Source organism: Hippocampus guttulatus, chromosome 1 (assembly GCF_054856545.1).
Source record: "Hippocampus guttulatus isolate MCC_2025c chromosome 1, RoL_Hgut_1.0, whole genome shotgun sequence".
NCBI lineage: Eukaryota > Metazoa > Chordata > Actinopteri > Syngnathiformes > Syngnathidae > Hippocampus > Hippocampus guttulatus.
The window spans coordinates 30,775,714-30,791,580 of NC_141261.1; the positions used below are offsets into that span (position 1 = coordinate 30,775,714).

The 15,867-nt window shown below is 42.7% G+C and overlaps 1 protein-coding gene across 1 annotated transcript; it reads right to left on the bottom strand.

Annotated features, from left to right (window-relative positions):
* Window positions 1–1,218: 1,218 nt before the first annotated feature.
* LOC147211340 (MSL complex subunit 3-like) lies at window positions 1,219–13,671 on the bottom strand. The gene is made up of 14 exons (XM_086126144.1): window positions 13,391–13,671; window positions 11,454–11,536; window positions 11,276–11,371; window positions 11,075–11,166; window positions 10,889–10,986; window positions 9,437–9,565; window positions 8,988–9,151; window positions 8,704–8,862; window positions 8,400–8,629; window positions 8,214–8,303; window positions 7,780–7,889; window positions 6,685–6,784; window positions 6,488–6,572; window positions 1,219–1,434 (listed from the first exon to the last, which is right to left on the bottom strand). The coding sequence occupies exons 1-14, from the start codon at window positions 13,487–13,489 to the stop codon at window positions 1,335–1,337; spliced, it is 1,635 nt and encodes a 544-aa protein (XP_085982270.1). The 5' UTR covers window positions 13,490–13,671; the 3' UTR covers window positions 1,219–1,334.
* Between the last annotated feature and the right edge of the window lie 2,196 nt (window positions 13,672–15,867).

Consider the following 15,867-nt stretch of genomic DNA (forward strand, 5'->3'; position numbering starts at 1 on the left):
CCATTTCCACTGGAGCTCGCCAAGGAGTGGAAAATACGAAATAACACATTTGGTTCGTGAATGTTGATCTCGATTCCCATCCAATCCAAATCACAGGTGTCCTATCTCATACCAAGATTAAATGATTATTTGTCAACTAGCTGTCGATCTAACATTTGAGGACCAACCATTCCCAGTATCTGATTTATGGGGCAGGGACCGCAAGTCAGCCTTTTGTGACATGAACAAAATCATTCAGGGTGCTGTTTGTAAATGGCTTTTGCAAGTCATAGGTTGCACTTACGAACATAGTGCTGAATAGTATTTATTGATATTGGTTTTCTCAAGTGTTCCTGGGCCAATGTGGTGGTATCTTGTACAGATTGATGGTGGTTTTTGATGCAGATCCGCCTGAGGGATCGAAGGTCCCAGGTTGGTTTTGGGCCTTGCCACTTACGGTACATGCAGTGATTTCTACAGATTCTTTGAACTTTTCGATGATATTATGGACCGAAAATGATGAAATCCCTAAATGCCTTGTAATTTTATGTTGAGGAACATTGTCCTTGAGTTGTTCAACTATCACACACAGCCGTTCCCAAAGAGGTGAACCTCGCCCCATCTTTGTCTGTGAATGACTTAACAAGTCAGAGAAGCTTCTTTTGTACTTAATCATGGCACCCACTTGTTCCCCGTTAGCTTGTTCACCTGTGGGATGTTCCAAAGAGGTGTTTGATGAGCAGTCCTCAACTACCTCAGCCTTTTTTGCCACCTTCCCAACTTTTTTGGACTGCGTGGCTACCATAAAATTCAAAGTTCATGATTAGTTGCCAAAATCCATCAAGTATATCAGTTTGAACATTAAATATCTTGTCTTTGTAGTATATTCAAATATTGGTTGACCATGATTTTGAAATCATTGTACTTAAAAACCAACATGCAGTGTTGGACGTCGCTTCATGTGCTAAATGGGCGATACAGTATACGATACCTGTAGTGGCACAGAAGAGAGGAAAACCTTTTACTGACAAAAAGAAAAAACAGTCAAGGATTGGCTACTGGAGGTACTTGAGGAGCCTTTCTACAGCTTGGATTTGGACAATCCAATACTTCCAAATTGATAGTGACAATCTGGGGAGGTCCTGTATCTTCTCCCAGCAAGATTGTGACCCCGTGCAGCCCCCTATACCGAGGCTAATTTCAGATGACTTGAGAGACAAGAAAATGAACAACACGGTATGCTTTTTTTTTATAGCAGGTACTCCCGTACTTTTTATTTCTCCAAGTTATACTGAGAAGATACAGTATGTTGGTGTGAAGACAAGAAAAGGAGGGGCAAAGAGGATCTGCCATTTTCAGTAAACAGGCCTTGGTTGCTTCATATTATTGTGAGCCTCGGATGCAGACACATAGGACGACTCAGGAAAGAAATCCTCATGGAACTCGGCCAGAAACCTACATGAAAGAAGAGAAGATAGTAAATATGCAGTGTTGTCAGCTGACAAACAGCAGACATACTTGATTGTGATTTCATATTTTTCTCTCCATAACCGGCTCATTATAAAGAAATGTCAGGCCCAACGCCATCCTATGGAGGTGCACAGAGCAAATCCAAATCCTCCTATAGCCATACAGACAGAACATTGACCGAGCAACAGTAAGCATGAACCCACCCTGCCCCGAGCCCTCTGCCTCCCATCTAATCAGTCGCGGGGAAAACTAATCCGGAATCTTCTTAGTATCCACTACTCGGCCAAATCCTCTAAATCTTGCCATCTCATCTTAGCTCCACCGGTCCTCCTAATCTCAATGCAAACAAATTATACTCAGCAGAAAGGAGAAACAGAACGTTTTGATGACCGCCCACAAACAAGGCAACCAAATGGCAAGGACACTAAGACATCTCATCCTCATTTCAAAATGGGCAACCACAGAAAAATCGAAGGTCTCAATGCTAGACTTTTGTCTTTACGATTACACCCTCCTCCCCACCCCATTATCATCTTCCTCAAAAGGGAAAAACGATTCAAAAGGAATTTGTGTGTGTGTGTGTACACTCACACACACACACACATATATATATATATACACACATATATATATATATATATATATATACACTTACCGGCCACTTTATTAGGTATACCTGTCCAACTGCTTTAAACACTTAATTTCTAATCAGCCAATCACATGGCGGCAACTCAGTGCATTTAGGCATGTAGACATGGTCAAGACAATCTCCTGCAATTCAAACCGAGCATCAGTATGGGGAAGAAAGGTGATTTGAGTGGCTTTGAACGTGGCATGGTTGTTGGTGCCAGAAGGGCTGGTCTGAGTATTTCAGAAACTGCTGATCTACTGGGATTTTCACGCACAACCATCTCTAGGGTTTACAGAGAATGGTCCGAAAAAGAAAAACTATCCAGTGAGTGGCAGTTCTGTGGGCGGAAATGCCTTGTTGATGCCAGAGGTCAGAGGAGAATGGCCAGACTGGTTCGAGCGGATAGAAAGGCAACAGTGACTCAAATAACCACCCGTTACAACCAAGGTAGGCAGAAGAGCATCTCTGAACGCACAGTACATCGAACTTTGAGGCAGATGGGCTACACCAGCAGAAGACCACGCCGGGTGCCACTCCTTTCAGCTAAGAACAGGAAACTGAGGCTACAATTTGCACAAGCTCATCGAAATTTGACAATAGAAGATTGGAAAAACATTGCCTGGCCTGATGAGTCTCGATTTCTGCTGCGACATTCGGATGGTAGGGTCAGAATTTGGTGTCAACAACATGAAGGCATGGATCCATCCTGCCTTGTATCAACGGTTCAGGCTGGTGGTGGTGGTGTAATGGTGTGGGGAATATTTTCTTTGGGCCCCTTGGTACCAATTGAGCATCGTTGCAACGCCACAGCCTACCTGGGTATTGTTGCTGACCATGTCCATCCCTTTATGATCACAATGTACCCAACTTCAGATGGCTACTTTCAGCAGGATAATGCACCATGTCATAAAGCTGGAATCATTTCAGACTGGTTTCTTGAACATGACAATGAGTTCACTGTACTCAAATGGCCTCCACAGTCACCAGATCTCAATCCAATAGAGCATCTTTGCGATGTGGTGGAACGGGAGATTCGCATCATGGATGTGCAGCTGACAAATCTGGGCCAACTGTGTGATGCCATCATGCCAATATGGACTAAACTCTCTGAGGAATGCTTCCAGCACCTTGTTGAATCTAGGCCATGAAGAATTGAGGCAGTTCTGAAGGCAAAAGGGGGTCCAACCCGTTAGTAAAGTGGCCGGTGAGGGGGTGTATGTATGTGTGTGTGCGTGTATATATATATATATATATATATATATATATCCATCCATCCATTTTCCGAAGCAGGCCCGGGGAGAACATGCAAACTCCACACGGGGAGGGCGGAGCTGGAATCGAACCCGGTACCTCTGCACTGTGAAGCCGACGTGCTAACCACTGGACTACCGGGCCGTCCTATATATATATATATATATATATATATATATATACACACACACACATATACACACACACACACACACGCCATGAAATTATATTCTTGTGGATTACATTTAGCAAGAAATTAAAAAGCACTACATAATTGGTTTTCAAGTTCTTTGCAGAAAATTAAACGAGCCTGACTATGCACCTGAGGATCCACTAGTTGCTCTAAAAACCATTAAAGAATGGTTTCACTTGACAAACGTCACAATCTCACAATGAGAATGCTACATTTGAGTCCCCTCTATTAATCGACGATTAATTTTAAAAATATATCCTGCAAAAAAATATGTATCCCCACCCTCTCAATGCATTTCAACTTATTTTTCGGTTCCCAGAATGGATTGCGTGGCCATTCATCCTTGTTACGTTTGTTTGTGTTCCCAGGGTTTGAATTTGTGTCGTATTTAACACATTTACTGTATGTATGCATGCTTTTTGTGTAAAATAGTGACACTCAGGCCAATTCCTTTCACAGCTTGATTTGCCTACCTCAGCATTGTTTGTAAAAAATATATTAAGACTTGCATGTTCTGAATGACAGGTCAATAGAATGACCTTATCTCCAAATTTCTACATCAATCCATATATCGATACATGGCAAAATAAAAATTATATCCAAAATGTTATAGATTTAGATCTATAACATTTTGGATATCATTTATGTAGCGTACATAACAAAATCGGCAAACATTGACCAGTTTGCCGATTAATTTAATCGGACGGGCCCTAGTTCAAAGATGTCATTTCTTGTTGTGTTCAGAATTGAAGTAGTTTGGACTCTGAGGGACAGATAGAGCAATCTTGTGCTGGATTTGCAGTTCTTCGCCACAGCATAACACGGTGGTGGAAGGCAGTACTGTATGGCTTTGATTAGAGACTGGGAGAACCAAATCCTTTCGGTTTGGGAGCGGCTCAACTGAAGATCGCTCGGGAGGATTTAAAGATTAGACTCCCCGCGCTTGTGTAACACCCACTCATCTCCCTCCCACTAACACATGCTCTGTCCCTCCCTACGATCCACTCATGCTCTCATTTCCTTTTGCTCCTCCTTGACTTTTGGTATTTTTGTCCTTGCCTTTTCTTGTTTCTACTGAGGCGTATGCATCATTATTGGTTTTGTGATTACGTCTTTGCAGAATACAGTTTTTGAGTGGATTCTCTGGTTGTAAGGATTGGAACCTTGTGACAATTTTGCTCTAACTTATTAACAACCACGAGTCCCCTACACTTGGAATGTAAAAATGACAGATTGAAAAATTCAACCTGCCCATTTCTGACCAGCAATGTTTGAATGGAGGGTAAAAGCTTCCAGGCCCGTTTGACCCAATGACTCTCATCCCATATTTGGAAAGAGGGGACTCCAACCACTAAACATATTGTGTGAACCGCTGCTATTTGGCTTGTGAGTCACTTGCATATTAATTAGTACAGTAATTAGGTTAGTGTTCCCACTTTTTGCTCAAAATTACTTTCCATGACTTTTTCATCAAATTATCACAGCATACACTAATTACACCCGTAAGCGACCTGTCTACAATTGTAACTTCTATGTGGAGAATTTCATGAGATTTCTTCAATGTCACCAAATTGGCTCCCAAAACAAACAGCTCTCTCACCACTCAGAATAAATTCTCATCCTTCACCTCAAAAGAGCGGGGTATGTTGAAAAGAGGTTCGACTGTTGCACTCGTGGCACAGCCATAGCCATGTTGACTAGCACAGGAGCGTAACACGAGCTAAACCTGCATGAAAAGTTGGAGCGCTGCTCTCTGTACACATACATACTAATAGATAAGAGAAGACAGAGGGAGAGGAAAAACCTCACGCTCGATCTACAGCAACACTCTTCAACTGAATGTCGTTAGTATTGGTGCTTCTTTGGAGAAAAGAGATCCTTACTTGGGACTGAAAAGTCAGTCAATCTGTCAAAAAAGTTATATGGAAACACTGGGCAGCAGAAGTGTCGTAATGGAATATGCAATTTGATTGGTTGGAAGCGTCAAATGGGGGTGGTGCTCTGCGGACTAGAGGCAGAGATTTCAGCAGAAAAGTGCGACAGCTCAATGTTGCCCATTGAAGGCAGCTGAAATCAGATGTACCAGTACATATCTGTTTAAAGGGAAGGTCAACAATTTCTTTACAATGTTTCGTGTGGCCTCACGAGTCTTAAGATTGTCATTCTGATCAATATTGCGTTTGTGGAATATGAATTAAGCAGCAAAATCCGCTTCTCTTGATCCATCTCAGGGGCAGTGTTTTGGACCACTCGCGGTCGACTGAAAATGACATCACACTGCACAAGGGCTCAGGTAACGACCAATTACGGCTCACCTGTATTCTGGGTTTAAGCCGTGATTGGTTGTTTCCAGAGCCCGTAGGCCACTGGTGTTCAAACTACAACCCGGGGGCCATTTGCCATTTTGAAATGGCCCGCAGTGCTATTTACAAAAAGGGTGCGGAGGTGTGGCCAGTGTTAGAAGTGTGGCTATTAAAATCTATTAGTAAAGCTTTTCTAGCTCTGCAAAAACACTGTTGTTTGCACATACTGTAAATTAAAATCCAAACAGTAATATCATTTCTGTCAGGAATAAAGATAATACCATTTCAGAAACAGGAATGGTTTCCACCACATTCTGTTCACGATCATGGTTCAGTCAAATGAATGATCCTCAAGTATGGTCAACTGATGACAGAGTGCTCCTGTTTTGGTTCTGAATGTGGAGACGCTCAGTGGTGCAGATCTAGTCAAGTGAGATGCAGGGGTGCAGGCCACTCCAAAACAAGTTGACTTGATTTCCCGTTTAATCGATTTGCATTAACAGACACGGCAGAACAAAGCAGAGGGAGGAAAACAATTTTTAAGGAGATCATAAGCATTTCCAGTACATTTTTCCTTTCCCCCCCACTCATTTTCCATGACTGGAAAATGAATCAATCCTATTCCAGGACGCGTGGGAATCATGAACACATATCTGTTACCTGAGGAAGAGCTCAAGATGTTTGACCAAGGCTCTTAAATTCCTTTCAGGGATCTGCATCTTTCCAAGGATTTCAGGAAGCTTCACTGGATGAATCAGGGAAACGTGATGCGATAACACAGAGACAATCATATGGTCAAGTGGCTGCAACAAACTGAATCAAGTGAATGGACAAATAGGGGGAAAAAAATAACCAACCAAAAAGTCGCAGAAGGTGCTGCACTCCATACAGGTAGGAGGGTGGCGGAAGCTGGTCATTTAAGGGATAGTTATCAGGTGTCAGCTTCCAACTCAGCACCTGACGGACAGGGCGGTGAGAAAGTCTTATGTTTCCTGATAGCAAATAGTTGCTGTATTTCAGAGTGCAACAATACATTTCAATAATAATCCAAATACAGTGGGACCCCAGCTATTTGTGTGTGTGGGGGGGGGGGGGGGGGGGCTTGGGACCAAGCCAGGCTGTGACTGATGCCTCCCCAAAAAAGGTGATCCAATTTTAGATTTTTTGACAGGATGCACATTATCAGATGATAACACTAATGTGATTTTCTGAGCCAATCAGAATCAAGACCATGATATCATACGGTGTGCTCAGACAAATGTTGTATGCAACCTACACTTAAAAAAATATTTATATCTCTCTCTCTCTCTATTATATATATATATAAAAACATTCATATTTTTTGTTTTAGAAAAGCTGTTGGAAGTTTTGAAAGTTCAATATTTGTCCATACAACAGTTTGTACTTCACATACTTTATTGAGATCTGGAATTTGATCAAAATGATTCAATGGATATCAAAGTGCACGGCCATGTTCAAATGGTAGGGTTTTTTTTAAATCAAATTTCAGACTTGTGAAGAACCCCTGTAATGGTTAGACCAGGGGTGCCCAATACGTCGATCGCGATCAACTGGGGCCAGTGGACTGGTCCCAAGTCGACCGCGAGGGACGAGCGGAGGAAATGGGGTGGGGGGCGTCTGGATGTGTGTCTGTGTCTTTCGTTTTCGTTCTGGCTGTTGCTCATCGTGGCGTACGTGTGTGTATCTGTGCGCGTGCATGTGTATTTATGTGTGCATTTATATGCACGCGCGCGATCAAATCGATCGCGGGAGGTTGGTCGCTTCAAAAGTCGATCTTTAATCAAAAAGGTTTGGCGACCCATGGGTTAGACTGTTTTACCCCATCATAGAATATCGCAATTATGGAAAAAACAATAAACAAAACAATAAACGCCCAGTGGTCGACTGTTGCCGGTTCCTTCGCTTTCACAACGGCAAAATCGCTTTGTCACCTCATTGAGCTCATTATTTCGTCTGCTCTCAAGGCCGTGAAAAGGTCCGCTTCGTTCTTTGCTTGGAGTCAAGGGCAATGGGGAGGATGAACCACTGTGGACTGGAGTTTCTGCAGAAAGAGGAAAACATACTTTTGTGCAGCTCACCTAAAATAAAGTAAGTGATCTAAACAAAACTAAATTCAGGTGACCCCCACTCGCCAAAAAAAAGCAGTACAGCGTTCATGAGAAGCAGCAGTTATGTGGCAACAAAAGTGGTCTTGCTCCACTTACTGGTCAAAATATGTTACTACAAAAACAAATTCAACTATAGGTACATTTTAAAATAGACTCGGCAATAGCTTCGTTTTCCAAAACTGGTGGAAGATTTTTAGTTCAAGAACTGAAAGAACACTATTTGTCCTGATAAATATTCTGAGAGGTTGTTCCCTTACTTCTGTCAAGATTGAGGATGAATTTTGACTGCAACGAGTTGTCGATCAAGCGGCGTTTGAGTTGAGGAGATGCTGTGGAACTGCCGCCACCTGTGTCATTTTGTAACCAAAAGCAATCATTTGAGAGGAAATGCTCAGGAATAAATGCTACCTCAGACCACGAGACATCCACTTCAATATATTTACCGCCACTGCTCCCTTCAGCTGGTCGTTCTCCCCCAGGCGTGTTCCTGGTGGAACGCCTGAGTGACTGGGACTGGTACGAGATACAGTCCATGTCGGGGTGGCGACGCCGCTTTGGGGTGGGCGCGGTGGGCGTCGTGGTGGAAACGTCACTCAGGGCTGGCTGACTGTCCGTCGACTGAGGCGTGGGGGGGTTGTGACCGGCCGGGCTGGGACTGCGTTCTCGCTGGGTGCTTGAAGGACACGACAAAAGACACGACGCTGAGCCTGTCGCTCCTCAATTAGATTCAGAGCCAATGGCACTTACTTGCCGGGGCAGGGTGATCCTTCGTTCCCGGCCAAGAAAAGCCGAGACGAGCTGACCTTTTTGAACTGAGCTTGCTCACACGGGTAGAGGAGGATCATGGGTAGGGTGAAGTCAAATGTGATCCTCAGCCCGTCAACCATTTCCTTACACAGCTCCTCACTTTCATAATACAAAAACAAGTTGTGACTCATCATTGTATTTGTACAGCAGTAAAGTCAACCAGTCTCTCTTTTTCTCTCACACTCGCTCCCTCTCTCTCTCTCTCTCTCTCTCTCTCAACATACTTCTTCTCTGGAGGGATTGGCTGTGGGCTGCTGCTCTGTGTCGTACTCTGCTGTTGCTGCCGCCGGTAACGCTCATTGGCCATGAATGCCTTGTTGATAGCAAAGTGCTTTACGTAAGACTCCAAGATTTGCACAACATTCGTCTGACAAGGCACCATCACCAACTACAAAGGAAAAAAAGTGTTTTTTTTTTATTGTCCAAAAAATTATCTAACACACTCAAAACGTCATATTACCACAAGCAATAAACCAAATCAAATCTTCATGCTTGATTTTTCCATGTAAAATAAGTGAACCTTGAAGTTCAACGTTATCAGAGGCAATCCTTTCAAATTAATTTTCAAATCAAGATGCAACATTTAAATTGGTATTTCAGGAGAACAAAGTGCGACCCATCAATTATCTCTTATGAGAAGCAATAATTAACTTAAATGTTTATCTTGTCATACCTTTTTCCTCTTATTGATGTAAAAGCAGTCGTCCTCCAATTTTTTCTTGAGGATATCTGGAATATTGATGTCAACATGGACAATTCTCTCCTCACTTTCCTTCTTGATATTGATATCAGGTTCAACTTTCTGGGGGGGAAAAAGTACATTTTTTTTCAAGTGATGAAGAGAAGGTTCCCTGGGCAGAGCTCTACATGAACTTTTGCTCTTGTTGCACTGGTGCTTCCAACTTTTTCAGTTGGTTGCACGGCGCAGGATTTGGTCACGCCCATTTTTAGGGAGATACAGCGTGGCCAGATTTGCTCGTGTATAGTCATCTCTTTTCACATACAATTGTTTCATATTATGCAAATATTGACAATATATTTGGGGGTACTCTGAACTTTTGTTTGCAACAAGCAGCGGCTGACAAAACAGGTCAGCTATTTTATATGACTTTAAAAGAAAGACAAAAAACAGAAATGGGCAGGGCAAAATAATTTCAACCATAATAGCAGTGAAATAATAGCTGAAAGCTAAACAACTTCAATTTCATTTTACTTGTATTACGTCAACAAAATATGCAAAGGATACCAATTAGAATATTTGTAATATATTAACATTTTGCATCTTTTTAAAAAATAATTTTTAAACAATTGAACACGAAAAACGTTTATTTTACTTAATACTGATATTTCTATTTATGCCAAGAAATTAACAAATGATTGCTGTTTATTATTTAAGCCTGTGGAGAGTATAAAATCTCATGGAATATTTAACGTTTGACATCCCAACCACTAGACTGAAGGATGGAAGCCTCGTGACTTGTTTAGGTATTGTAACATACAGCAAGTACGAGACCTACGATTGATTGTAATTCACTAAAATAGCAAAGTGATTCCGCTCCCATCATTCTACTTGATATATGTCAGCTTTTATATCTTGATGCAAATCCCACATGATTTAGATATTTGTAGCTATAAACCTTTACTGCATTGAGGGAGTTTGAAATGTCTGACTGTATTCGAATGCATTCGCCGAATGCGAGAGGTGTCAATGTTCCATGTCGAGCGAGCTGAATGGAAAGCCGTCGTTTATTAAGCAAGTAGTGCTCGTCTCGTTAGGTGGTCGTTACAGATCTGGACTGAGACATTTATTAAATTTTTAGAGGAATGATTTAAAATGACGGGCAACATAGACAGACTGACAGAGTTGGAGGGCCTTGTCTATATTCAATGACACCCCCCCCCCCCACACACACACACACACACAACCCAAGTACCAGTCGGAGCATGAAAATATGCATTGGCGCTGTGGATGAAATTTTACCAGCAGACACTGAAAGGTTGGCCTCCATATTGGGCCCACTGTCGATCATATGCAGAAATGTTTATAAACTAGTGCAGCTGAAGTCAAGGAAGATCTGGTATGGTTAGCAAAACCAAGCTCTCTCAGCCTGAGATTGTTAGTCACCATTTTGTTAATGTCCGCAGAGAAGGTAGTGTCGCCACTATTTGAAGATTCTGCTTCAGAACCGTCGCCCTCACTGCTGCCAGAAGATGAAATCAGGCCTGGGCACAGAATAGCGAGATGGAATGAATATGATTGCAGTGGGAGACTGAGTGCAAGCAAAAGGGGGAGCAAAGTGAGCCTTCTCACACGTGTCATCACTGTCATCCTCCTTCGGTAGTGTCTTAAGCGAGGGTTTAGTACCAGAAGGGTGTCGCCTCTTCGCCCATCCTTTTTTCTTCCTACCACCGGGAAACAAGACTTTGAGCATGTTCTCAACTGTTCATTGAGTCAAATGGATCAACTACGGTACAAGCCTTCAAGTGAGAAAATGGAAGTTCCTAAACTTACATGCGACCAAGTGCTTCACGCGCCAGTTTACGTTGCAATTTGCGGCTTTCCTTGGTGTCCCTTAGGACATGATCGTCTGCAGCCCAACGATCCCAGCTAAACACAAACACACACATTTTCATGGAAACACAATTAGTTAGGTTACAACTAAGGGTGCAATGTTGTGCATCATGGTTACCTTCTGCTCCAACCGTTAAAGTGAATTAAGTACTTTGGGATTCGCCTTCCATGTTCATCCTTGCCGATGACTATGTCAAGGACCTGTAAATATGAAATATATTTAGAAAAATTGTGTTTGGAGAGGCCTTGACCTCACTCCACAATGAGCATGGCTTTTGGCATTTGAAGCTCTGAAGATACAGTGGCTGGCAAAAGTATTTATATCCCTTTAACTTTTCAAAGTTTTGTCACATTACAACCACATGGGCTTACTTTATTGGGATTACATGTGATAAACCCACGCAAAGTGACGCATGTTTGGAAAGCGGAAGGATTCATCATTAAAGCGCAATATGTTTGGGGTATTTGGGGCTTTGCCCTTCTCCATGGTATTTAGGTCTGGACTTTCACTGGGGCATTCTAACACATAAATAGGCGTTGACCTAAACAATTTCATTACAGCTCTGGTTGTATATTTATTGTCGTCCTGCTGGAAGTGGGTCCACCACCCCGGTCTCAAGTTGAGGACTCCCAACATGTTTTGCCCAAGGCTGTCCCATATTGTATTTGGAAAATGATGATAGCTCTGCCATCCGCAGATACATTCACAGTGATGTGCAGTGGTTGCTTTAAGCCACAAATTGCATCCTGCATTAACACTAACTTCAATTTTGGTCTCATCTGACCGGGGCACGTGATTCCACATGCAAGCAGTGTCCACTACATGGCTTTTGGAAAACAGTTCATGGGACTGTCAAGTGGATGACTATATAGCTGTCCTGTGGACAGATTCACCCACCTGAGCTGTGGCTGTGTGCAGCTCATCCAGAGTTAACATGGACCTTTTGGGTGCTTCTCTGACAAATGCTCTCGTTGGTCGGCCATTCTGTTTCGGTGGCGACCATTTCTTAGGAGGTTTGCAGTTGTGCTATGCCCTTTCCATTTTTCAATGAGTGACTGAAGAAGGCTCCTTAAGATGTTCAAAGCTTGAGATATTTTCTTAGATCCTAAGCCTTTCTCCCTCATCAGTCTGGTGTGTTCTTTGGCTTCATAGTGCCGTGTGTTCACAAATGAGGGCTTCACAAAACAGCAGTATGCGTACTGTCATGAGATTACAAACAAAGACGGGGTGTTTACCAAGTTTGATCTCCTAAAGCAATTGGATGCACTGGATTTTATTCAGGGGTGTCAGAGCTGAATATTTTTTGCAGGCCACATTTGTCAATATTTATTCATATGAGATAACGAAACTCGGATACTTTGCCACGTCACAACTGTGCCCCACTTTGTGGTCGTCTATCACATGAGAAAACCCCAGTCTAATGTACCATTGTGGTTGTGACATGAAAACCTTATCAAGCTACTGTACATTTAAAACAATATATCAGTGCCTGATGACTGTGTTCTTTGCATATTTATCACACACAAGGATTTCAGTTCATCACACCAAAGAAATACAAAATGCAGTTTTCAAATGACAATTCAATTCATTAAGGCACAAACAAAAACCCGAAATATTTCTGACGCTCTGTGAAAAAGTAATTGCCCCCGAAGCTAATAATGGGTTGTCCAACTTGGGCAGCAATAACAGCAAGCCCATGGTTTCGGTATCGAATTTGTTAAAGGCCAGATGCCGATATTTGCAACCTATCACGCCTACCTATGAGGGTCAGGAGTGACGTAAAAGAAGACCAAACAGACTGTCGCGATGTAGGCAAACGCGTTACGTTTAAATTAAGTCACTACATCATGTAAAACAGCAGCAAGTCCAAACTAGTCCGTGTAAAATTGTTTGAGATGCAATGTCGCTAACATGGTGCAGGATACGTGTTTGGTGTTCGCAAGGATCCCGGCTAAGAACACCAGGACATAAGTGGAGCTTTATCTTCGAGGTTTCAGCCCTACATTGTGTTATAGAACTAAATGTATTAAGAATGTATATACGGTGTCTCATACCTTTGCGTCATACAAGACCTGAGCCTTGGTTGGGTCAGGTTCGAAGCACAGCACTCGTTCTCCTTTTTGGAATCTAAATTTAATGCCCCGCGAATTCATTTGTTCATGGCTCCGTGTGAGAGAGGAGGTATCAATCCACAATCCAACATAATTATCAACTGAATCTATTCCAAACACACTGCTACGAGGGAACAGTCCTCGGGGTTTCTTCACAAAAAACAAACGACGCGTGAAAAGACAACACTGTTGCAAAGCCTCAAACGTCGAATTCAAAGATTTACGTAACTTCCCCCTCCGCATTCTTCTTTTTCTTCTTTTAGTTTTTGGCATATTGCATGTTTTGATTAATACCGCCATCTACTGTACAGGAGATCGCAAAGGGACTTTCCAAGCAATGCTCCCGACGGTTGGCCAAAGACCAAAAGAGACAAGATAAGGATTTACTCAATCTCAGAGGAATACGCATACCTGTCAAGTCACACGGTTTAGCCATAGTTCATACGGATTTTGTGGTGAATCTTACGTATATGGCCGTATCGCACAAATCATACGGATTCTGAAAATTTCCGTTTTTTGTTCCCCCCCCGACAGGTAGTTCCGTTTGCTTTTGCCCAGAACGGTGCTCGTCTACTCGAATGCTTTCATTTCCGGAATACAACTCTGAACACAGTAATGCCACTAAGTAGAATGATGATTAGACATTAACCAGACATTGTATTGTATCTACAATAAATATAATTGAAAATTTCGTGGGTTTTTTCTGTGCCGTTATTTTGACATAAAATGCTTTGGTATGTTATAAGGATTTTTTGCTCTTGATACGGATTTTTTTGGTAGTTTATACAGGTTGGCGCTCCGAAAAGTTGACAGGTATGAATACGGAAGATAATGGGGAAAAACTTTATCCTCCGAATCACATCAATTTCCCTCAAATTGAGCAATAACGACTGATATTCTTTCCTTGCTGAACTCTGTCTCAGAATTTAAAAACTAAATTGACTTTTCATCCTGCCATTAATCTTATAATCTTATATCATGTATTTTCCCAACCTCAGTTTTCACACCCAAATAAGACATGCTCAACACTTCCCATAAAAACACCATCGACCCATCCACCATTTGGATTCTAAAGATTTCTTGGTCTATCTTTTTGATTTTCTTCATATCTTCAAAGTGGATAACGATGAGCTGGAATCACAGCAGTCAATCGCCATGAATGAACTAATTTCCGCTATCAATTGCGATGCGAAACACTATTGCCAGCATTTTCCCAGTATAGACAGAACCTCGCTCATGAAGCCTTTTTGCTACTTCTATATAAAATTCTGGACTGAGAAATGCCTGCAATTGGCAGACAACCAGTTCAGAGTGTACCCCGCCTACTGCCCGAAGACAGCTGGGATAGGCTCAGGCAAGTCCATGACCCTTGGGAGGACAAACCAGTCAGGTTTGAAGTTAGCCAATCCTCCATTAAACGTCTCCAGTTGGTCCAGAATGCTGCTGCTGATATTGAATACCAGCTAACATTTGGAGAGATGTATTTGCTGCTGCTCCATAAACAACACAACTATAATCCAAGATTGATTAATTTATTAGTCCACAATACGATACTCTGCATCTTCCTTATTCACTGTCTACCAAATACCTCGTTTAGTGTTGACATTTCATCATTGCCTTGTGAATATGCACATACTGTATAGTTACCCAGTTGCTGATGGTGTAGTGGTGCAGTGTGAGTGGGCAGCGTGGGATCGGTTCCCACTCAGTGATGGTGTGGATGTGAGTGAGAATGGTTGTTTGACTCTATATATGCCCTGTGACTGACTGGCAGCCAGTTCAAGGTGCAGTCTGCCTTCCGCCCGTAGTCTGTTTGGATAGGCCCAACAACTCCCCTCAACCCTGTTTAGGATGAGCACTGTTGAAGATGGATGGCCATGGAAGCTTGAGGGTTCTGCGCAGTATCCTTGCTGTTCCACTGCACATTTCTGGACTGAGATGTCCGATGTTGTTCCCGGGATCTGTTGCAACCACTCATCTAGTTTGGGGGGCACTGCCCCGAGTGCTCCGACCACCACAGGCACGACTGTCACCTTTACCTTCCAGGCTCTCTCCAGCTCCTCTCTGAGCCCTTGGTATTTCTCGAGTTTCTCGTGTTCTTTCTTTCTGATGTTTCCATCACTTGGGACCGCTACATCCACTACAACGGCTTTCCTCTGCCCTTTATCTATGATCACGATATCTGGTTGGTTCGCCATTACCATCTTGTCAGTCTGGATCTGGAAGTCCCACAGGATCTTCGCTCTGTCATTCTCCACCACCTTCGGAGGTGTTTCCCATTTTGACCTTGGGGTTTCCAGTCCATACTCCGCACAGATGTTTCGGTAGACTATGCCAGCCACCTGGTTATGGCGTTCCATGTAGGCCTTCCCTGCCAGCATCTTACACCCTGCAGTTATGTGTTGGATCGTCTCAGGTGC

Bases quoted from the DNA above. Each gene is read 5' to 3' on its own strand.
- LOC147211340 (XM_086126144.1), bottom strand. From the start codon at position 13,489: ATGAATTCGCGGGGCATTAAATTTAGATTCCAAAAAGGAGAACGAGTG. The intron at 6,785-7,779 runs GTGACAAAGCGA...CCTGTCCGTCAG, and splicing joins GAAATAATGAGCTCAATGAG to GTGCTGAGTTGGAAGCTGAC. The intron at 1,435-6,487 runs GTAACAGATATG...TCTTTCATGTAG, and splicing joins CATCTTGAGCTCTTCCTCAG to GTTTCTGGCCGAGTTCCATG.